At 35.7% G+C, this 26,249-nt stretch overlaps 1 protein-coding gene across 1 annotated transcript in view; it reads right to left on the reverse strand.

Moving 5' to 3' along the window:
* Positions 1–2,427: 2,427 nt before the first annotated feature.
* Positions 2,428–26,249, reverse strand: part of cactin (cactin, spliceosome C complex subunit) — a 30,141-nt gene continuing 6,319 nt past the window's right edge. Inside the window, 9 exon segments of the mRNA XM_062960360.1 lie at positions 2,428–4,544; positions 4,547–4,899; positions 6,736–7,034; positions 9,381–9,515; positions 14,618–14,810; positions 16,214–16,328; positions 19,757–19,919; positions 21,122–21,267; positions 24,902–24,997. Of these exon segments, the coding sequence (XP_062816430.1) occupies positions 4,362–4,544; positions 4,547–4,899; positions 6,736–7,034; positions 9,381–9,515; positions 14,618–14,810; positions 16,214–16,328; positions 19,757–19,919; positions 21,122–21,267; positions 24,902–24,997 (1,683 nt within the window). The 3' untranslated portion in view covers positions 2,428–4,361.

Below are 26,249 nucleotides of genomic sequence, written 5' to 3' on the forward strand. Positions count from 1 at the left end.
ATATAAAACAATATAATAATAATATAATATAAATTATTATTATTATATAATGTAATAATATATTATACTATATTAATATATTATACATACATTATTATATAACATAAATATAATATATATTATAATAATACATTATACTATATTAATATACATATATTATTATATAACATAAATATAATAATATAATATATTATAATAATAATAATATATTATTATATAATATATTATACTATATTAATATATTATACATATATTATTATATAACAAATATAATAATATAATATATTATAATAATATATTATTATTATAATATAATGTAATAATATATTTTACTGTATTAATATATTATACATATATTATTCTATAACATAATATAATAATATAATATATTATAATAATAATATATTATTACTATTATAATATAATGTAATAATATATTATACTATATTAATATATTATACATATATTATTATATAACATAAATTGAAGATATAATACACTACAATACAAAAATAATATATTATAAAAATGTATTGTTATATAATGTAATAATATATTATACTATATTAATATATTATACTAGTATATTATTTTATAACATAAAATATTAATATATTATACTAGTATATTATTATATAACATAATTTGAAGATATAATACACTACAATACAAAAATAATATAATATACTAATATATTATAATAATATATTGTTATAATGTAATAATATATTATACTATATTAATATATTATACTAGTATATTACTATATAACATAAATTGAAGATATAATACAATACAAAAATAATATAATATTATAAAAATATAATGGAATAATATATTATAACATACTATATTAATATATTATACTAATATATTATTATATAACATAAATTGAAGATATACACTACAATACAAAAATATAATATAATAATATATTGTTATAATATAATGTAATAATATATTATACTATATTAATATATTATACTAGTATATTATTATATAACAAATTGAAGATATAATACAATATAAAAATAATATAATATATTGTTATAATGTAATATATTATACTATATTAATATATTATACTAGTATATTATTATATAACATAAATTGAAGATATAATATACAATACAAAAATAATATAATAATATATTGTTATAATGTAATAATATATTATACTATATTAATATATTATACTAGTATATTATATAACAAATTGAATACAATACAATACAAATATATTATAATATATTGTTATAATATATTATACTATATTAATATATTATACTAGTATATTATTATATAACATAAATTGAAGATATAATACAATATAAAAATAATATAATATATTGTTATAATGTAATAATATATTATACTATATTAATATATTATACTAGTATATTATTATATAACATAAATTGAAGATATAATACAATACAATACAAAAATAATATAATATAATAATATAATATATTTGATGTTTAAATAGGCTTTTTCTTAATCTCTCCTTATTATCCAACATATTCACTTATCCAACATTCTCCTGGCCCGTTTATGTTGGATAAACGAGACTCTACTGTATATATTATATTATTACTATTATTATTGTTACATTTCCCTATAAATATCATGACTCATTTATTTTTCTTACTTTATTATATAATATTATATTACTACTATTACTACATTTTCCTATAAATATCGTGATCCATTTATTTTTCTTATTTTATTGTATCCTATATTTATTATATTATTACTGTTATAACGTTCTGCCGGCCCGTTTATGTTGGATAAGCGAGACTCTACTGTATATGCATTGGCTTGATATTGACTTAGTATAATATAACATTATACATTATTATTATTATATTGGCTCCCTCTGTATCTGATCGAAAGATAGAATATAATAATAATAATAATAATAATAATAATAATAATAATAATAATAATAATAATAATAGTATAGGAGTTTGGGAGACTGACTCAACGTGATGGAAGTTGGTTAAAACTTTCGGGAACTCGTCTTTCATCGAAAACACATTACGATCCAAACAAAACAAAACAAAACAAATTACAATTTGGTTCCAGCAAATCCATTAAGAGATCATTAGGAAGAGTGGCTTCTCCGTCGGCGAGTTTTTTTTCTCAACAGACCTCACAACTTTTAAGGATGCCTGCCACAGATGCAGGCGAAACGCCAGGAGAGAGTGCTACCGGGACGTGGCCAAACAGCCCGGCAAACATTCACGTTTTCCCCAAACAGACAAAGAGTTGGAGAGATACATATCAACTCCTCTCGCAACGTTTCCGACGGACAACATAATCTCTGTACTAACCCTGACCAAGACTCTGCGTTGATTTTTCGACAACATAAACCAGCATTTTCATCAAAGCATTTGTCAACCATTGGATATACAATACAAAAAAAAAAATAGAGAGATATTTATTGCGAGGACGAGAGTGTTTTGTCATCCGATCCTTGCGACCGACCGATCGATAACATTTGGCAACAACGATTAACGGGAAAAGGATCCTTCTGGGACTCGATTACGAGATAAAAGCCTGGCTAATATACATCGGGGAAAACAAATCTAAAAAATAGATATATACATTCGGGGATTTGGAGACAAAAACTTTGGTCGCCGAACCGTCCGTCGCCTGGGATTTCGGTTCCCGGAATCCACAAAAACTTCTCGGAACCAAGTTTCTGGCCTCCGGGGTCCCGTTTTCTCGGCAAAGTTTGGGAATCCTGGACTTACGGGGTTGAGTTTTCTCGGCAAAGTTTGGGAATCCTGGACTTACGGGGTTGAGTTTTCTCGGCAAAGTTTGGGAATCTTACGGGGTTCGGATTTCTCTGCAAAGTCATGAAATAACCAACTTAGTGGGTCCCGTTATCTCGGCAAAATTTGGGAATTTTACGGGGTCTCGTTTTCTCCGCAAAGTCATGAAATACCCAACTTAGGGGGTCCCGTTATCTCGGCAAAGTTTGGGAATTTTACGGGGTTCCGATTTCTCTGCAAAGTCATGAAATACCCAACTTACGGGGTTCCGTTATCTCGGCAAAGTCTGGGAATCCCGGACTTACGGGGTTGAGTTTTCTCGGCAAAATTTGGGAATCTTATGGGATCAAGTTCCTCGAGTAAAGTCTGGGAATCCCGGACTTACGGGGTTGAGTTTTCTCGGCAAAATTTGGGAATCTTATGGGATCAAGTTCCTCGAGTAAAGTTTGGGAATCCCGGACTTACGGGGTTGGGTTTTCTCGGCAACGTTTTGGGAATCTTACGGGGTTCGGATTTCTCTGCAAAGTCATGAAATACCCAACTTACGGGGTTCCGTTATCTCGGCAAAGTTTAGGAATTTTACGGGGTCTCGTTTTCTCCGCAAAGTCATGAAATACCCAACTTACGGGGTCCCGTTATCTCGGCAAAGTTTGGGAATTTTACGGGGTTCGGATTTCTCTGCAAAGTCATGAAATACCCAACTTACGGGGTTCCGCTATCTCGGCAAAGTTTGGGAATTTTACGGGGTCTCGTTTTCTCCGCAAAGTCAAGAAATACCCAACTTACGGGGTACCGTTATCTCGGCAAAGTCTGGGAATCCCGGACTTACGGGGTTCCATTTTCTCGGCATCGTTTGGGACTCTTACGGGGTTCGGTTTCTCGAGAAAAGTTTGGGAATCGCTACATTAAGGGGTTGAGTTTTCTCGGCAAAGTTTGGGAACTTTATAGGGTTGAATTTCTCGAGTGAAATTTGGAAATCCCGAACTTATGGGGTTCCGTTTTCTCGGCAAAGTTCGGGACTCTTACGGGGTTCGGTTTCTCAAGAAAAGTTTGGGAATCGCTACATTAAGAGGTTGAATTTTCTCGGCAAAAGTTTGGGAACCTTATGGGGTTGAATTTCTCGAGCAAAATTTGGAAATCTCGAACTTATGGGGTTGCATTTTCTCGGCAAAGTTTGAGAACTTTATGGGGTTGAATTTCTCAAGCGAAATTTGGGAACTTTATGGGGTTGAATTTCTCGAGGAAAATTTGGAAATCCCGAACTTATGGGGTTGAGTTTTCTCTGCAAAATTTGGGAACTTTATGGTGTTGAATTTCTCAAGCGGAATTTGGGAATCCCTGCCTTACGGGGTTGAATTTTCTCGCCAAAGTTTGGGAATCTTATGGGGTTGAATTTCTCGAGCGAAATTTGGGAATCCCGAACTTATGGGGTTGAGTTTTCTCGGCAACGTTTGGGACTCTGACGGGGTTCGGTTTCTCAAGAAAAGTTTGGGAATCACTGCATTATGGGGTTCCGTTTTCTCTGTAAAGTTCGGGAACCTTCCGGACAGGGACGGCTCAAGCGGTAAGCACAAAAAAAACCTAGAAATCCGTTTTCTCGACAAAGCATCTCACGGGATAATGTCCTTTCACCGCCGGTAGCGGTATCGCTTGAAGTGGAACCAGAGCTGGAAGATGCCGTTGGCGAACTGGCATCGGAAGCCGTGGCGGTGGGAGTACTCCCACTCGCGGTTGACGATCTTGAAGGCGATGTCCTCGTAGGGCGGGCCGGCGTGGAAGCGCAGGGTGGCGAAGTCCTTGTTGTCCGGGCAGGCCTCCAGGAAGTACTCCGGGGTGGAGCGCTTGTCGATGAGGTCCGGGTAGAAGATGTTGAACTTGTAGCCCTGGACGATCTTGGGCGGCGGGTTGTCGAAGTCGTAGTGGGTCTGGTTGTACTTGTTCCACTCGAAGCCCGTGTGGACGCGGTTGAAGAAGCGGGGCTTGCGGGGGCGGTACTTGTCGGCCCACAGGTAGGCCTTGCCCGTCAGAGGCATCTCCACGCTGAACTGGGCCTCGTCCGCACCCATGCCCTCCTTGGCCCGCCGGAAGAAGATGTCCTCGGCGCTCTCGCTGGCGTCCCCTGCGCGAGCAAGAACACGGACAACCACGTATGGGTCTCACCATCGGGACTGAGCATCAGCATAACACATTTTTAATAATAACAATAATGTACAAATAAAGATATCTCCTCATATCTCTCAAACGACTTGCTTCAAAATTTGGACACAACTTAGCATTCCAACTGGCAAGTGTTTTTTGGCATTTGCATACCTACTATTATACACCTGCCGCACCTGACACAAGTAAAACCATGGATTGAGAATAATAATAATAGTAATAATAATGGATTGAGGAGAATAATAATCATAATAATGGAGTTCGCATGCCTACTATTATATACCTGCTGAACCTGAGAGAAGTAAAACCAGGGATTGAGAATAATAATAACAATAGTAATAATAATGGATTGAGGAGAATAATAATAATGGATTGGGGAGAATAATAATAATAATAATGGATTGAGGAGAATAACAATAATAAGGGATTGAAAATAAGAATAACAACAACAATAATAATAATAACGGATTGAGGAGAATAATAATCATAATAATGGAGTTCGCATGCCTACTATAATACACCTGCTGAACCTGAGAGAAGTAAAACCAGGGATTGAGAATAATAATAACAATAGTAATAATAATGGATTGGGGAGAATAATAATAATAATAATAATAATAATAATGGATTGAGGAGAATAACAATAATAAGGGATTGAGAATAAGAATAACAATAAAAATAATAATAACGGATTGAGGAGAATAATAATCATAATAATGGAGTTCGCATGCCTACTATTATACACCTGCTGAACCTGAGAGAAGTAAAACCAGGGATTGAGAATAATAATAACAATAGTAATAATAATGGATTGAGGAGAATAATAATAATGGATTGGGGAGAATAATAATAATAATAATAATGGATTGAGGAGAATAACAATAATAAGGGATTGAGAATAAGAATAACAATAATAATAATAATAATAACGGATTGAGGAGAATAATAATCATAATAATGGAGTTTGCATGCCTACTATTATACACCTGCTGAACCTGAGAGAAGTAAAACCAGGGATTGAGAATAATAATAACAATAGTAATAATAATGGATTGAGGAGAATAATAATAATAATAATGGATTGAGGAGAATAACAATAATAAGGGATTGAGAATAAGAATAACAATAATAATAATAACGGATTGATGAGAATAATAATCATAATAATGGAGTTCGCATGCCTACTATTATACACCTGCTGAACCTGAGAGAAGTAAAACCATGGATTGAGAATAATAATAACAATAGTAATAATAATGGATTGAGGAGAATAATAATAATGGATTGGGGAGAATAATAATCATAATAATGGAGTTCGCATGCCTACTATTATACACCTGCTAAACCTGAGAGAAGTAAAACCAGGGATTGAGAATAATAATAACAATAGTAATAATAATGGATTGAGGAGAATAATAATAATGGATTGGGGAGAATAATAATCATAATAATGGAGTTCGCATGCCTACTATTATACACCTGCTAAACCTGAGAGAAGTAAAACCAGGGATTGAGAATAATAATAACAATAGTAATAATAATGGATTGAGGAGAATAATAATAATGGATTGGGGAGAATAATAATAATAATAATGGATGGAGGAGAATCATAACAATAATAAGGGATTGAGAATAAGAATAACAACAACAATAATAATAATAACGGATTGAGGAGAATAATAATCATAATAATGGAGTTTGCATGCCTACTATTATACACCTGCTGAACCTGAGAGAAGTAAAACCAGGGATTGAGAATAATAATGATAATGGCTTGAAGAGAAGAAGGGGGGCCCACCTGTGACCTGGAGCTGCTGTCGGGAGAGGACCAGGCGCTGGAGGTCCTCGTCCACCTCCACCACGTGGGCGTCGAAGGGCAGCTCGTGGGAGGTGAGGAGGCGGGGGCTGTACTTCCCGGCGTCGTAGTCGTCCAGGCTCTGCTGGATCAGGTCCTCCTCCATCAGCACCGCCTCCGCCTCCCCCTCCCCTTTCGCCTCCGAATCCCCTTCCCCACCGGCGCCGGATTCCGTTGTTGACGACGAGGAGGAGGGTCCCGGCTGCGACGAGGAGGAGGCGGCGCTCTCTTCCGGTTCCGCCCTGGGAGGTTGCAAAACAGAGGATGAATGGACATCTGCTGGGAGGGATCCAACTGTGTCCTGACCCTTTCTGTGATTCTATTTCTACCATATATATATATATATATATATATATATCTCAATCGTATCTATGGCTGGGAGGGCTCAGGTGGTTATGGACTCAGGGGGGTGGTGCTCATCTCCATATACAATATTCATAAATATTTATATATACACACACACACATAATACTCATATATATATACATACAGACAGGATATTCACATATACATACATATATATATATATATATGCACACACACACATAATATTCATACATATATAAATATATACACACATACACATAATATTCATACATATATATATACACACACACATAATATTCATACATATATATATATATATACACACATACACATAATATTCATATATATATATATATACACACACACACATAATATTCATACATATATATATATACACACACACACATAATATTCATACATATATATATATACACACACACACATAATATTCATACATATATATATATATATATATATATACACACATAATATTCATACATATATATACACACACACACATAATATTCATACATATATATATACACACATACACATAATTTTCATACATATATATATATATATACACACATACACATAATATTCATACATATATATATACACAAACACATAATATTCATACATATATATATACACAAACACATAATATTCATACATATATATATATATACACACATACACATAATATTCATACATATATATATACACACATACACATAATATTCATACATATATATACACACAAATACACATAATATTCATACATATATATACACACACACACATATTCATATATATATATATATATATTCACACACACATAATATTCATACATATATACACACACATATAATATTCATACATATATATACACACATGATATTCATACATATATAGTTATATACATAATATTCATACACATAATATTCATATATATATATACACACACACACACACACATAATCTATATATATAAAAGAGTGATGGCATCACGGCAGCGGACAAAACAACAAAAGTAAACACCCCACAACCTCGAAAATTGACAGCACAACCCCTCATCCATGCCTCTAGGTTGATACAACAAAAAGAAAAGAAAAATAAAGTCCTAATTAGAGGGAGAGCAATAATTGTTTTTATCCAATTGCTGCCAGTTAGAAGGCTAAGCTCCGCTCACTTGGTCTCCTAGCAACCCACTCAGCCCAGGGGACCCTTTACCTTAACTACCACCAATTCCTCAATACTTTATTTCCCATACCACCATACTTTGCCACAGCAACGCGTGGCTGGGCACAGCTAGTCTATATATATAAAAGAGTGATGGCATCACGGCAGTGGACAAAACAACAAAAGTAAACACCCCACAACCTCGAAAATTGACAGCACAACCCCTCATCCATGCCTCTAGGTTGATACAACAAAAAGAAAAGAAAAATAAAGTCCTAATTAGAGGGAGAGCAATAATTGTTTTTATCCAATTGCTGTCAGTTAGAAGGCTAAGCTTCACTCACTTGGTCTCCTAGCAACCCACTCAGCCCAGGGGACCCTTTACCTTAACTACCACCAATTCTTCAATACTTTATTTCCCATACCACCATACTTCGCCACAGCAACGCGTGGCTGGGCACAGCTAGTATTTATATATATATATATATACACACACACATATTAATATCTATATATATAAAAGAGTGATGGCATCACGGCGATCCACAAAACAACAAAACTACAGGCCCCCCAACCTCGAAATTTGACAACACAACCCATCATCCACGCCTCTAGGTTGATACAACAAAAAGAAAAGAAAAATAAAGTCCTAATTAGAGAGAGAGGAATAATTGCTTTTATCCAATTGCTGCCAGTTACAAGGCTAAGCTCCTCCAACTTGGTCTCCTAGCAACCCAATAAAAAATAATAAAAAACACTAAAAATTAATACAATAAAATACTATCATAACAGAAAATAACTAAAAATAATACAAAAAATAATAAAATATAATAAATAAAATATAACTTACAATAAAATTAATTAAAAAATTGCAAATAACGTCAAATAAAAATTACACAACAATTTTTAACCAATACCACCACCACTTTGCCACAGCAACGCGTGGCCGGGCACAGCTAGTATATATATATATATATATATATATATTCATCTATATACCTACACAATATTCATACACATAAAGGTAAAGGTCCGGACATTGGGCCCGACAATGAAAAAATAGCACTATTAAGGCTGACCTGTGGCTGCTGCCTGCGCTTGGGGATGATGGTTCCTTCTTGATGATGGGGAAGAGGGGCTCGCTCTCCACGCCTTGCTCCTGCTTCAGCTTGTACAGCTTCTGCCGCAGGACGTCCTGGTGCCGCTCACGGAGCCTTCGTTGAAAAGAAGAAAATATTTCATATTTTAGTACGTAAATTCCCGTTGTTCTTTATTTACTAATAACTAAACACAGCTGTCTATTCTAAACAATATCTGAGAAATATGCACCACGATAAAGGTTCAAAGCATAGAACACAATAGGTATATTAGAGCATCATATACATAATAACATTCACAATAATACAAATCATAATACAACTGATGTGTAGTGGCACACAGTCGTAACTTAAAGAGGATAAAGATTTATAGTCTGCAATCATCCGGATTTAAATGCTACACAGAGCAGTTTTCAGTATAAAATATATATCAAATGTATCAACCAAAATTTGTTAGCGACACAATATGTGTACATTCAGTCTCTCCAAAATGGTATGTAATATGCTGTGAAACTAAATATATCAGTGTACAACTCAACTGGCTCAAACCTGGCTTGGAGTCAAAACAAATCAAAGTCTCTGTAGTCTTGGAGCAATTCTATAGGACTCCTCGGGATGTAAATGCAGTCCATTGGCTCCAACCTGGCTTGGAGTCAAAACAAATCAAAGTCTCTGTAGTCTTGGAGCAATTCTATAGGACTCCTCGGGATGTAAATGCAGTCAATTGGCTCAAACCTGGCTTGGAGTCAAAACAAATCAAAGTGTCTGTAGTCTTGGAGCAATTCTATAGGACTCCTCAGGATGTAAATGCAGTCCATTGGCTCCAACCTGGCTTGGAGTCAAAACAAATCAAAGTCTCTGTAGTCTTGGAGCAATTCTATAGGACTCCTCGGGATGTAAATGCAGTCAATTGGCTCAAACCTGGCTTGGAGTCAAAACAAATCAAAGTGTCTGTAGTCTTGGAGCAATTCTATAGGACTCCTCGGGATGTAAATGCAGTCCATTGGCTCAAACCTGGCTTGGAGTCAAAACAAATCAAAGTGTCTGTAGTCTTGGAGCAATTCTATAGGACTCCTCAGGATGTAAATGCAGTCAATTGGCTCAAACCTGGCTTGGAGTCAAAACAAATCAAAGTGTCTGTAGTCTTGGAGCAATTCTATAGGACTCCTCAGGATGTAAATGCAGTCCATTGGCTCCAACCTGGCTTGGAGTCAAAACAAATCAAAGTCTCTGTAGTCTTGGAGCAATTCTATAGGACTCCTCGGGATGTAAATGCAGTCCATTGGCTCAAACCTGGCTTGGAGTCAAAACAAATCAAAGTGTCTGTAGTCTTGGAGCAATTCTATAGGACTCCTCGGGATGTAAATGCAGTCCATTGGCTCAAACCTGGCTTGGAGTCAAAACAAATCAAAGTGTCTGTAGTCTTGGAGCAATTCTATAGGACTCCTCAGGATGTAAATGCAGTCAATTGGCTCAAACCTGGCTTGGAGTCAAAACAAATCAAAGTGTCTGTAGTCTTGGAGCAATTCTATAGGACTCCTCAGGATGTAAATGCAGTCCATTGGCTCCAACCTGGCTTGGAGTCAAAACAAATCAAAGTCTCTGTAGTCTTGGAGCAATTCTATAGGACTCCTCGGGATGTAAATGCAGTCCATTGGCTCAAACCTGGCTTGGAGTCAAAACAAATCAAAGTGTCTGTAGTCTTGGAGCAATTCTATAGGACTCCTCGGGATGTAAATGCAGTCCATTGGCTCAAACCTGGCTTGGAGTCAAAACAAATCAAAGTGTCTGTAGTCTTGGAGCAATTCTATAGGACTCCTCAGGATGTAAATGCAGTCAATTGGCTCAAACCTGGCTTGGAGTCAAAACAAATCAAAGTCTCTGTAGTCTTGGAGCAATTCTATAGGACTCCTCGGGATGTAAATGCAGTCAATTGGCTCAAACCTGGCTTGGAGTCAAAACAAATCAAAGTCTCTGTAGTCTTGGAGCAATTCTATAGGACTCCTCGGGATGTAAATGCAGTCAATTGGCTCAAACCTGGCTTGGAGCCAAAACAAATCAAAGTCTCTGTAGTCTTGGAGCAATTCTATAGGACTCCTCGGGATGTAAATGCAGTCCATTGGCTCAAACCTGGCTTGGAGTCAAAACAAATCAAAGTCTCTGTAGTCTTGGAGCAATTCTATAGGACTCCTCGGGATGTAAATGCAGTCCATTGGCTCAAACCTGGCTTGGAGTCAAAACAAATCAAAGTGTCTGTAGTCTTGGAGCAATTCTATAGGACTCCTCGGGATGTAAATGCAGTCCATTGGCTCAAACCTGGCTTGGAGTCAAAACAAATCAAAGTCTCTGTAGTCTTGGAGCAATTCTATAGGACTCCTCGGGATGTAAATGCAGTCCATTGGCTCAAACCTGGCTTGGAGTCAAAACAAATCAAAGTGTCTGTAGTCTTGGAGCAATTCTATAGGACTCCTCAGGATGTAAATGCAGTCCATTGGCTCAAACCTGGCTTGGAGTCAAAACAAATCAAAGTGTCTGTAGTCTTGGAGCAATTCTATAGGACTCCTCAGGATGTAAATGCAGTCCATTGGCTCAAACCTGGCTTGGAGTCAAAACAAATCAAAGTGTCTGTAGTCTTGGAGCAATTCTATAGGACTCCTCAGGATGTAAATGCAGTCCATTGGCTCAAACCTGGCTTGGAGTCAAAACAAATCAAAGTCTCTGTAGTCTTGGAGCAATTCTATAGGACTCCTCGGGATGTAAATGCAATCCATTGGCTCAAACCTGGCTTGGAGTCAAAACAAATCAAAGTCTCTGTAGTCTTGGAGCAATTCTATAGGACTCCTCGGGATGTAAATGCAGTCAATTGGCTCAAACCTGGCTTGGAGTCAAAACAAATCAAAGTCTCTGTAGTCTTGGAGCAATTCTATAGGACTCCTCGGGATGTAAATGCAGTCAATTGGCTCAAACCTGGCTTGGAGCCAAAACAAATCAAAGTCTCTGTAGTCTTGGAGCAATTCTATAGGACTCCTCGGGATGTAAATGCAGTCCATTGGCTCAAACCTGGCTTGGAGTCAAAACAAATCAAAGTCTCTGTAGTCTTGGAGCAATTCTATAGGACTCCTCGGGATGTAAATGCAATCCATTGGCTCAAACCTGGCTTGGAGTCAAAACAAATCAAAGTCTCTGTAGTCTTGGAGCAATTCTATAGGACTCCTCGGGATGTAAATGCAGTCAATTGGCTCAAACCTGGCTTGGAGTCAAAACAAATCAAAGTCTCTGTAGTCTTGGAGCAATTCTATAGGACTCCTCGGGATGTAAATGCAGTCAATTGGCTCAAACCTGGCTTGGAGCCAAAACAAATCAAAGTCTCTGTAGTCTTGGAGCAATTCTATAGGACTCCTCGGGATGTAAATGCAGTCCATTGGCTCAAACCTGGCTTGGAGTCAAAACAAATCAAAGTCTCTGTAGTCTTGGAGCAATTCTATAGGACTCCTCGGGATGTAAATGCAGTCCATTGGCTCAAACCTGGCTTGGAGTCAAAACAAATCAAAGTGTCTGTAGTCTTGGAGCAATTCTATAGGACTCCTCGGGATGTAAATGCAGTCCATTGGCTCAAACCTGGCTTGGAGTCAAAACAAATCAAAGTCTCTGTAGTCTTGGAGCAATTCTATAGGACTCCTCGGGATGTAAATGCAGTCCATTGGCTCCAACCTGGCTTGGAGTCAAAACAAATCAAAGTCTCTGTAGTCTTGGAGCAATTCTATAGGACTCCTCGGGATGTAAATGCAGTCCATTGGCTCCAACCTGGCTTGGAGCCAAAACAAATCAAAGTCTCTGTAGTCTTGGAGCAATTCTATAGGACTCCTCGGGATGTAAATGCAGCCAATTAGCCGTAGCTTCAGTTTGTTGACCATAAATTCAGTTTTTCAGAGATAAGCTTCCAAATAGGGGAACAGATGTTGCAGTCGTTTACTAGCCGGGAAGCCCGGTCAAATAGATGTGAGCTGAAGTAAGCCGTTTACATAAGCCGTTTACTACTGGTTCCCAGGTTTACTCCAGTTTCAGTTAACCCTTCATCTTTGAATATCTGTATTGTTGACTCAGCTTCAAGTTTTCTTAAAAATATAAAAGGAAAATGGTCTAATAATAATAATAGTAATACAGTAGAGTCTCACTAGTGGACACTAAATAATATGCAGAATACATGTGAGATTCTGTCTCCATTTAACATTAAGGATGGGGGTGGGAAGGGGATATATGTGTGTATATAGCCTCTACCAATTCCCATTCATTTCAGTATACAGTAGAGTCTCGCTTATCCAACGTTCTGCATTATCCAACACATTTTTGTAGTCAATGTTTTCAATACATCGTGATATTTTGGAGCTAAATTCGTAAATACAGTAATTACTACATGGTATTACTGCCTATTGAACTACTTTTTCTTTCAAATTTGTTGTCTAACATGATGTTTTGGTGCTTCATTTGTAAAATCATAACCTAATTTGATGTTTAATAGGCTTTTCCTTAATCCCTCCTTATTATCCAACATATTTGCTTATCCAACGTTCTGCCGGCCCGTTTATGTTGGATAAGTGAGACTCTACTGTACTAATATAGTGCTCTTTATAAGATACTAGCTGTGCCCGGCCACGCGTTGCTGTGGCAAAGTGGTGGTAGTATTGGTTGAAAATTGTTGTGTAATTTTTATTTGACTTTATTTGCATTTTTTTATTAATTTTATTGTAAGTTATATTTTTATTTATTATATTTTATTATTTTCTTGTATTATTTTTAGTTATTTTCTGTTATTATAGTATTTTATTGTATTAATTTTTAGTGTTTTTATTATTTTTATTGGGTTGCTAGGAGACCAAGTGGGCGGAGCTTAGCCTTCTAACTGGCAGCAATTGGATAAAAGCAATTATTCCTCTCTCTCTAATTAGGAATATATTTTTCTTTTCTTTTTGTTGTATCAACCTAGAGGCGTGGATGATGGGTTGTGTTGTCAAATTTCGAGGTTGGGGGGCCTGTAGTTTTGTTGTTTTGTGGGTCACCATGATGCCATCACTCTTTTATATATATAGATCACATATGATTTATATCGACCTGGTGAAAATAGACATGCTTTGAACCTTTATCGTGGTGCCTATTTCTCAGACGATGTTCTTGATTTATTTATTGACTCCCAGCCAACCCCGGAGTCCCGGCATGCGTACCTGGCCCGGGCCATGTAGGCCTTGAGCTGCTGGAGGAGGCTCTCCCAGTAGCCGATGTCCAGGTTGGGCCCGCCGGCCAGGATCTTGCCCTCGATGCCTTGGAAGATGACCTGCAGCTGGTTGTAGGTCTTGCCCTTGAAGACCGACTGCACGTCCGAGCTGACCGAGGCGTTGACCCCTTCGCGGCGCTCGCCTGGGGCCGGACAAGGATCCCGTGAAGTCGTGCCCGAGGAGGACGCACCTGGGCCGACCCTGTGATCGAGGTGACCACCCTCCCCCCCCAGGACTTTGTAAAAGATAGTTCAAAAGTCAAGACTTTATGTTCTATATTCCATATATTTATAGTAGAAGGTGATTGAGACTTTTTACTGGAGTTTACTGTGGATTATCCCTGCACTCTGAGGCAAGAGATAACAACTTCATGAATTGTAAAATCATGCTGCTAAAACTCCACTTTTATGAATTTCCATATTGGGTTCCCCAGATGTTGTGAACTTCGTTCTTATCAAATGTTTTCAATTGTTTATATCATTCATGATTCCCCTTTATGCAATGTAACCCACCTTTATGGATTCTCCCATATTTCCATGAAATCTATCTGTCTGCCTATATGTATTTGTACTCTTTGGGATCCCCGGAAAATATGTATTTTTCCCAGCAGGGTTTATATTTCAACTTTATTTTATTTTTCATTTTATTTCATATAATTGTCAAGTCATGGAATCAAATAGGGAATATTTTGAACTCAACCTGAACCCCAGAACTTATCTCATTTCCTATAACCCAGGCTTCCCTTCCCAAAAACAAAAGGATAATCTGCCACAGTTTAACCCAATCTAATTCAGATTGCATGGACAATATAAGGCTTGAGTCCTAAAGGTGATTCGCCCCCAAGGCAAACATTGTCATATCTCATCCTAAGGAAATTCCAGGACACCTCAGGAAGGCGCCCTGTGGAGCCTGTAAATATGGCTCATTACCACCCATCCTTACTTCCACCTCTGACACCCCAAGGCATATCTAAATCTGTATACGTGACAGGAACCCTTGATTGCTGTCATTAATCCCTTTAGAAATCGGTCTAGCAGGAATTAATATGATATTTCCTGCCCTGTCACTTCATTGTTTCAATAACTCCCGCCTTCTCCTTCCTGATTGGCTCGAGTGGGGACAAAAAGCAGCTCCCTATTGGGCCAACAGAGCAAGGCGGGAAACGAAAGCCCGCCTCGTTCAACCTTCTAGCCTATCAGCGATCAGATGGGCGGGGGAGCGGGGCGGGAAATTCAAGGGGCTGTCAGACTGAAATTTTGTATAAATATGGCTGTATTTTGATTATATGGTACCCTAGTAGACTGAATGATCGCTACTAGAGTCCTTTTCAGCTGAATCGCTCAATAAAGACTCCTTGGCGGATTTTCCTTCAACTTTGGCGGGCCTTCTTCATTTCGGCTTCAGGTTGTATTGCGGCTCATATTCTCCTATTGGCTCCGCCAAGGTCCGTTCTCTCAGGACCGGATCGGCTCTCTCCTTAAGGGGCCCGATCCCCTAAAAACGCGGTCGACAACAACCCAACTTCTTTTTCCCACGATTACTTACCCGGCCCTTTGCCCGAGGCCTCCAACTTCCGTAACTTGGCAATCTCGTCCTCCGTGATGATGGTCATGTCCCTCCAGAAGTCCACGTTCTTCCCTTGCTCCAGCTCCATGTACACCTGAAGCCCAGGAAGGTTTATAGTTTTAAAGTTTTGAAGGTGTTTTAAAGTTTTAAAAAGTTTCGAAAAGTTTTGAAAAGTTTTAAAAGAAGCCTTTCAAAGTTTCAAAAAGTTTTAAAAGAACCCTTTCAAAGTTTCAAAAAGTTTTGAAAAGTTTTAAAAGAAGCCTTTCAAAGTTTCAAAAAGTTTCGAAAAGTTTTAAAAGAAGCCTTTCAAAGTTTCAAAAAGTTTTGAAAAGTTTTAAAAGAACCCTTTCAAAGTTTCAAAAAGTTTTGAAAAGTTTTAAAAGAACCCTTTCAAAGTTTCAAAAAGTTTTGAAAAGTTTTAAAAGAAGCCTTTCAAAGTTTCAAAAAGTTTTGAAAAGTTTTAAAAGAAGCCTTTCAAAGTTTCAAAAAGTTTCAAAAAGTTTTAAAAGAACCCTTTCAAAGTTTCAAAAAGTTTTGAAAAGTTTTAAAAGAACCCTTTCAAAGTTTCAAAAAGTTTTGAAAAGTTTTAAAAGAAGCCTTTCAAAGTTTCAAAAAGTTTCAAAAAGTTTTAAAAGAAGCCTTTCAAAGTTTCAAAAAGTTTTGAAAAGTTTCAAAAGAACCCTTTCAAAGTTTCAAAAAGTTTGGAAAAGTTTCAAAGTTTAATTTTTTTAATAATAATAATAATAATAAAACTTTATTTATATCCCGCCACCATCTCCCCAACGGGGACTCGGGGCGGCTTACATGGGGCCATGCCCAGAACAATACAATAAAGCAAAATATAAAAACAACATATCATAATACAATTACAACAATACAAAAATAATCATGTACAGTCTAACACAAAATCAAAAAAGCAATATAACAGGGCGGGCCGCATGAACACTCAGTTAAAACCTGGGGTGAGAAAAAGATAAGAATAAAACCACGGGGAGCAGAGACATAAAATAGCAAACAGTCTGGAGGATAGATGATGGGGGCGTTTTAAAGCTTTGAAAAGTTTTTAAGTTTTGAAAGGTTTTATAATTTTACAGTTTAAATATTTTTTTTAAGTTTTCAAAAGTTTTCAAGTTTAAAAGTTTTTACGTTTTTAATTTTTACAACTTTTACAACTCTAAAACTTTAAAAACTATAAAACTTTAAAAACCGTAAAACTTTGAAACTTTTAAAAACTTTTCAAAACTTTTAAGAACTTAAAAAAAATTAAAAAGTTTTAGAGTTGTAAAAGTTTTATAGTTTTTAAAGTTTTATAGTTGTAAAACTTTTATAGTTTTAAAGGTTTTATAGTCTTAAAGGTTTTATAGCTTTAAACGTTTTTAAAAAATGGTAAAGTTTTAAGAAGTTTAAGCTTTTAAAAGATTTAAAAGGTTTTAAAGTTTCAAAGTTTTATAGTTTTAAACATTTTATATTCTTAAACGTTTTATAGTTTTAAATGTTTTAAAAAAATTTAAAGTTTTAAAAAGTTTAAGTTTTTAAAAGATTTTAAAAGTTTTTAAACATTTCAAAGTTTTATAGTTTTAAAGTGCTATTGTTTTAAAGTTTTATAGTTTTAAAGTTTTAAAGATTTTAAAGTTTTAAAGTTTTAAAAGCTGTAAAGTTTTAAATTTCCTGACCCTTATTATTATCAGTAATATACAATTATAATAGTGTATTATTATTATTATTGTTATTATATTATTATATCGTATTACATTATTATCAATATTAAATGTATATAAAATACAAATTATTAGCATAGCACAATATAAGGATAATATATTACTATATTGTACTATACCACTATACTGCAATATTATTAGTAATAATTCATGTAATATATAATATAAAATTATAAGTGTGTTATTATATACAATATATACTATATAATTATTATATTGTATCATTGTTCTATTACATTATAATATTATGATCAATATTATATGCATATACAATATAGTATATTATTAGTATAGCATAATATTAATATTATATGCAATACAGTAGAGTCTCACTTATCCAACATAAATGGGCCGGCATAATGTTGGATAAGCGAATATCTTGGATAATAAGGAGGGATTAAGGAAAAGCCTATTAAACATTAAATTAGGTTATGATTTTACAAATTAAGCACCAAAACATCATGTTATTTGACAGAAAAAGTAGTTCAATATGCAGTAATGCTATGTAGTAATTACCATATTTAAGAATTTAGCACCAAAACGTCACGATGTATTGAAAACATTGACAACAAAAATGCGTTGGATAATCCAGAATGTTGGATAAGCGAGGCTTGGATAAGTGAGACTCTACTGTATTTGTAAACATTTTATATTTTTCAACTTTTTATAATCTTAAAACGTTTTATAGTTTTAAGCATTTTAAAAGATGGTAAAAGTTTTTATACATTTAAAATTTTTATAATTTTATAGTTTTAAAGTTTTAAAGATTTTAAAGTTTTACAGTTTTAAAGTTTTAAAAGTTGTAAAGTTTTAAATTTTCTGACCCTTATTATTATCAGTAATATACAATTATAATAGTGTATTACTATTATTATTATTATTATTATTATTATTATTATTATTATTATTATTATATCGTATTACATTATTATCAATATTAAATGTATATAAAACACATTATATTATGAGCATACCACAATATAAGGATAATATATTACTATATTGTGCTATACCACTAGACTGCAATATTAGTAATATTCCATGTAATATATAATATACAATTATAATTGTGTATTATTATATTGTATTACATTATAATATTATCAATACAGTAGAGTCTCACTTATCCAACGTAAACGGGCCAGCAGAACGTTGGATAAGCGAATATGTTGGATAATAAGGAGAGATTAAGGAAAAGCCTATTAAACATCAAATTAGGTTATGATTTTACAAATTAAGCACCAAAACATCATGTTATACAACAAATTTGACAGAAAAAGTAGTTCAATACACAGTAATGCTATGTAGTAATTACTGTATTTACGAATTAAGCACCAAAATATCACAATGTATTGAAACCATTGACTACAAAAATGCGTTGGATAATCCAGAACGTTGGATAAGCGAGTGTTGGATAAGTGAGACTCTACTGTATATGTATATTTATTTATTTATTTATTTATTTTTATTTATTAAACTTATATACCGCTACTCCCAGTTTGGCTCGGAGCGGTTTACAAAAATAGATTAAAACAATACACTTGGCTTTGAAATAACAATAAAAACAACAATAAAAGCAACAATAAAAACAGACATATACAATATATTACTTTATTAGTATAGCATAATATCAATATTATTGCGACCACTTCTGACAGAATAAATAAGTAAACAAATACCTTCCAACCTTTTCTTCTGACAACTCTGTCTTACTATCCCTACACAATTGTTTTCCTCGCTTTCACTGTATTTACTACTGCATAACATAGTAAAAATTAATAAAAAAATAAAAGTCAATAAATACCTGGATGTCCTCCAGCAGGTCCTCCATGTCGGAGACGGTGAGCCCGTTCAGGAAGGTGTACGGCTCGTGCATTTCGACCGCCAGGTCGTCGTCCTCGGCGCTGATGTATTTGGCGAGCAAGTCGATGGGCTTGGCCCGCCCGTCACGGATCCGGATCTTGGAGCTGTCGGGAGGACCAGACAGTCAGTGTTTTCCCGAAAATAAGACAGTATAATATTATTATGATATATTACAATATTATTTTATATTATAATAATATTATAATATTTATATTATTTTCCCCCTCAAAGACACCCTACGTCTTATTTTCAGGAGACGTCTTATCTTTGGGGAAACACGGTATGTTTGTATATATCTATATATATAAAAGAGTGATGGCATCAGGGCAGTGGACAAAACAACAAAACTACAGGCCCCCCAACCTCGAAATTTGACAACACAACCCATCATCCATGGCTCTAGGTTGATACAACAAAAAGTATATTATATATTACTATAATATGATATTACAGTAGAGTCTCACTTATCCAACACTCGCTTATCCAACGTTCTGGATTATCCAACACATTTTTGTAGTCAATGTTTTCAAAACATCATGATATTTTGGTGCTAAATTCGTAAATACAGTAATTACTACATAGCATTACTGTGTATTGAACTACTTTTTCTGTCAAATTTGTTGTGTAGCATGATGTTTTGGTTCTTAATTTGTAAAATAATAACCTAATTTGACGTTTAATAGACTTTTTCTTAATGCCTCCTTATTATCCAACATATTTGCTTATCCAACATTCTGCCGGCCCGTTTATGTTGGATAAGTGAGACTCTACTGTATTATAAAATAACTAGCTGTGCCCGGCCACGCGTTGCTGTGGCAAAGTTTGGTGGTATGGGAAATAAAGTATTGAGGAATTGGTGGTAGTTAAGGTAAATGGTCCCCCGGGCTGAGTGGGTTGCTAGGAGACCAAGTGAGTGGAGCTTAGCCTTCTAACTGGCAGCAATTGGATAAAAACAATGATTCCTCTCCCTCTAATTAGGACTTTATTTTTTCTTTTCTTTTTGTTGTATCAACCTAGAGGCATGGATGAGGGGTTGTGCTGTCAATTTTCAAGGTTGTGTGGTGTTTACTTTTGTTGTTTTGTCCGCTGCCGTGATGCCATCACTCTTTTATATATATAGATAATGATAACAACTTTATTCCGCGGGGACTTGGGATGGCTCACATGGGGACCAAACCCAGCAATATACAAAGCTACAACAATGGAAAACACAATGCAATCACAACAAATGAATACATGATGAGAGATGGTGGCATGATATAAAAATAAAATTATTTTTATTATGATGATGATGATGATGATTTACCGCAGCTTGGCCTGCTGGAGGTGGAAGTTGTCCTCCTGCTCCTCCCAGGTCTTGAAGTGCTCGGCCTCCTTCTCGCGCTGCAGCATCTCCAGCTCTTGCTCCCGCATGGCCTTCTCGCGCTCACGCTCCAGCCGCAGCTGCTTCACCTGCAAAAAGAAAAGGAAGAAACATGAGAAAGAGAGAGTTCAAGAGTCCTAAATCAAGGTTCTGTGACCGTTGGGCCTCGTCTGTGACGTTCAGAGCAAAAAGCATTGTATTATTATTATTATCTATATATATAAAAGAGTGATGGCATCAGGGCAGCGGACAAAACAACAAAACTACAGACCCCCCAACCTCGAAATTTGACAACACAACCCATCATCCATGGCTCTAGGTTGATACAACAAAAAGAAAAGAAAAATAAAGTCCTAATTAGAGGGAGAGGAATAATAGTTTTTATCCAATTGCTGCCAGTTACAAGGCTAAGTTCCACCCACTTGGTCTCCTGGCAACCTACTCAGCCCAGGGGACAGGCACAAGAGTTTGGAGTGACCCCTAAGGGCCATCCAGCCCAACCCTTTCTACTATGCAGCAGGACACAATCCAAGCATTCACAACACATGGACAATGTATAAAAACTATACACTACTACACAGGGACATAGACCCCCTCTACTCTCACCACTTTCACAGGACACAAACAACCAAATGCATGCTAAACATAAAGACAACCATACAACAGACATTCAATACCACCACTACCTCAACAAGTTCTCACCAACACCACCAGACAACGCCACAGCAACGCGTGGCCGGGCACAGCTAATAGCTATCTATATATATAAAAGAGTGATGGCATCAGGGCAGTGGACAAAACAACAAAACTACAGGCCCCCCAACCTCGAAATTTGACAACACAACTCATCATTCACGGCTCTAGGTTGATACAACAAAAAGAAAAGAAAAATAAAGTCCTAATTACAGGGAGAGGAATAATAGTTTTTATCCAATTGCTGCCAGTTTGAAGGCTAAGCTCCACCCACTTGGTCTCCTAGCAACCTACTCAGCCCAGGGAACAGGCACAGTTAGGCCTCACTTAGGCCTCTTCCACAGATTATCTGATTTTAACTGGATTATATGGCAATGTAGACTCAAGGCCCTTCCACACAGCTATATAACCCATTTAGAATCTTACATTATCTGCTTTGAACTGGATTATCTTGACTCCACACTGCCATATAATCCACTTCAGTGTGCATACTAAACATAAAGACAACCATACAACAGACATTCAATACCACCACTACCTCAACAATTTCTCACCAACACCACCAGACAAGGCCACAGCAACGCGTGGCCGGGCACAGCTAGTACTTAATAATACTATACCTAATAATAATAATAATAATAATAATAAATCACACAGTCCTAAACACTTGCGAAGTGTTCGACTTGTGATTTTGTGATACGAAATCCAGCATATAGATCTCGTTTGCTTTGTCAGACAATAATAATAATAATAATAATAATAATAATATACATCACACAGTCCTAGACACTTGGGAAGTGTTCGACTTGTGATTTTGTGATACGAAATCCAGCATGTCTGTCTCGTTTGCTGTGTCATACTATGTCTTTGTGTCAATATAATAATAATAATAATAATAATAATAATAATAATAATAATAAATCACACAGTCCTAAACACTTGGGAAGTGTTCGACTTGTGATTTTGTGATACGAAATCCAGCATATAGATCTCGTTTGCTGTGTCATACTATGTCTTTGTGTCAATATAATAATAATAATAATAATAATAATAATAATAATAATAATAATACATCACACTGTCCTAAACACTTGGGAAGTGTTCGACTTGTAATTTTCTGATACGAAATCCAGCATATAGATCTCGTTTGCTGTGTCATACTATGTCTTTGTGTCAATATAATAATAATAATAATAATAATACATCACACTGTCCTAAACACTTGAGAAGTGTTCGACTTGTGATTTTGTGATACAAAATCCAGCATATAGATCTTGTTCGCTGTGTCATACTATGTTGTTGTGTCAATAATAATAAAAATAAAATTATTATTATTATTATTTTATTTTTCTATCCCGCCTCCATCTCCCCGCAGGGACACGGGGCCAAATAGAGACAATAAAACATGATAAAATATCTAACAGAACAAAACAAAAAAACGTAAACAGAGGAAATACCACTTTAAACAATGAAGTAATTAAATAAAAGCGAAACAGCAATTTAAAATAACAAGAGAACTGGGCGAAGGTGCGAGGGGCATATCATTAAAATCCAATAATAATATAATATATTAATATCTATATATATAAAAGAGTGATGGTATCACAGCAGCAGACAAAACAACAAAAGTAAACACCCCACAACCTCGAAAATTGACAGCACAACCCCTCATCCATGCCTCTAGGTTGATACAACAAAAAGAAAAGAAAAATAAAGTCCTAATTAGAGGGAGAGGAATAATTGTTTTTATCCAATTGCTGCCAGTTAGAAGGCTAAGCTCCGCCCACTTGGTCTCCTAGCAATCTACTCAGCCCAGGGGACAGGCAGAGTTAGGCCTCACTTAGGCCTCTTCCACACTGCCTGTAAAATACAGATTATCTGATTTGAACTGGATTATATGGCAGTGTAGACTCAAGGCCCTTCCACACAGCTATATAACCCATTTATAATCTTATATTATCTGCTTTGAACTGGATTATCTTGAGTCCACACTGCCATATAATACACTTCAGTGTACATACTAAACATAAAGACAACCATACAATAGACCAGGGGTCCCCAAACTAAGGCCCGGGGGCCAGATGCGGCCCTCCAAGGTCATTTACCCGGCCCCCGCCCTCAGTTTTAGACTTAGGCTCACCCAAAGTCTGAAATGACTTGAAGGCACACAACAACAACAACAACAACAACAACAATCCTACTTAACTTGACTATCTCATTGGGCAGAAGCAGGCCCACACTTCCCATTGAAATCCTGTTGCGGGGTTTTGTACTGCAAATAAGACATGTGCAGTGTGCATAGGAATTTGTTCATTTTTTTTCAAATGATAATTCGGCCCCTCAACAATCTGAGGGACCATGAACCGGCCCTCCACTTAAAAAGTTTGAGGACCCCTGCAATAGACATTCAATACCACCACTACCTCAACAATTTCTCACCAACACCACCAGACAACGCCACAGCAACGCGTGGCCGGGCACAGCTAGTATTTAATATAATATTTTATATTATATTAAATTTTATCCTGCATTTTATCCAGTTGTGTACAAGGGGCCTCATATAATCCAGTTCTAAGGATAATATAAACAGGCAGGCAGAAGGTTGGATAAGTGAATATGTTGGATAATAAGAAGGGATTCAACTACCACCAATTCCTCAATATTTTATTTCCCATGCCACCATACTTCGCCACAGCAACGCGTGGCCGGGCCTAGCTAGTGATATATAAGAGGCTGGATGGCCATCTGTCGGGGGTGCTTTGAATGCGATTTCCTGCTTCTTAGCGGGGGGTTGGACTAGATGGCCCATGAGGTCTCTTCCAACTCTACTATTCTATGATTCTAATATAATAATATTATTTTATTATTAATCATTAATCACAATAATAATAAAACTTTATTTATATACTGTTCCATCTCCTCGAGAGGACTCAGGGCGGTGCCCAGCATGTGCAAACAGTCAGGTGTCAAAACAACGTACGACGGCACAAACAAACAAACAAGCAACCCAATGCTCCGGGTTCCGCTTACCTTCTGCAGTTCCAGCCGGTTCTCCTCCTGGATCCGCTTGTTCCGGTCCTTCAGCTCCTTCTCCTCCAAGTGGCCGATGCCCTTTTTCTCCAGGGCCTAAAAAAGCAACCGAGGAAAGTAAATACAAACAGTCATCTGTAGGAGTTGTTTTGTATTGTTCTCAGCATTGCTAGATGTTTTGCATCTATAATAATAATTTTTATTTATTTATTTAATAAATAAATATTATATATATATATATATATATATATATATATATATACACACACACACACACACACACACACACACACACACACACACTATAATTATAATAATAATGGCAATTCATAATTTTATAATATAATACAATATAATAATAATACAGTATTATAATTGTATATTATATATTACATGTAGTATTACGAATAACATTGCAGTATAGTGGCATAGTACATATAGTAATATATATACAGTAATGCTTATATTGTGCTATGTTAATAACATATTATCTATATATATAAAAGAGTGATGGCATCATGGCGACCGATAAAACAACAAAACTACAGGCCCCCCGACCTCGAAATTCGACAACACAACCCATCATCCACGCCTCTAGGTTGATACAACAAAAAGAAAAGAAAAATGAAGTCCTAATTAGAGAGAGAGGAATAATTGCTTTTATCCAATTGCTGCCAGTTAGAAGGCTAAGCTCCTCCAACTTGGTCTCCTAGCAACCCAATAAAAAATAATAAAAAACACTAAAAAAACACTAAAAAATGAATACAATAAAATATCATAATAACAAAAAATAACTAAAAATTATACAAGAAAATAATAAAATATAATAAATAAAAAGATAACTTACAATAAAATTAATTTAAAAATACCAATAACATCAAATAAAAATTTCACAACAATTTTTAACCAATACCACCACCACTTTGCCACAGCAACGCGTGGCCGGGCACAGCTAGTGTCCATATAACTTGTAAGCCGCCCTGAGTCCCCTTCAGGGTGAGAAGGGTAGGATATCAATGTCACAAATAAATAATAATAAATAATATACACACTCCACTTGCCTCACAGATATATATACATGCCACTTGCCTCGGGATATAAATAAAACTATTATTATTATTATTATTATTATTATTATTATATATATATCAGGCAAGTGGAGGGTATACAGATCTCCCACCCTGAATACTAATTCACAGATATATATACACTCCACTTGCCTCAGGATATAAATAAAACTCTATTATTATTATTATTATCATTATTATTATTTATCTATGAGGCAAGTGGAGTGCGTACATATCTGTCAGGCAAGTGGAGTGTATATATATTTCCCACCCTGAATGTC

The sequence above is a fragment of the Anolis carolinensis genome, unplaced genomic scaffold, assembly GCF_035594765.1.
Source record: "Anolis carolinensis isolate JA03-04 unplaced genomic scaffold, rAnoCar3.1.pri scaffold_7, whole genome shotgun sequence".
Taxonomy (NCBI): Eukaryota; Metazoa; Chordata; class Lepidosauria; order Squamata; family Dactyloidae; genus Anolis; species Anolis carolinensis.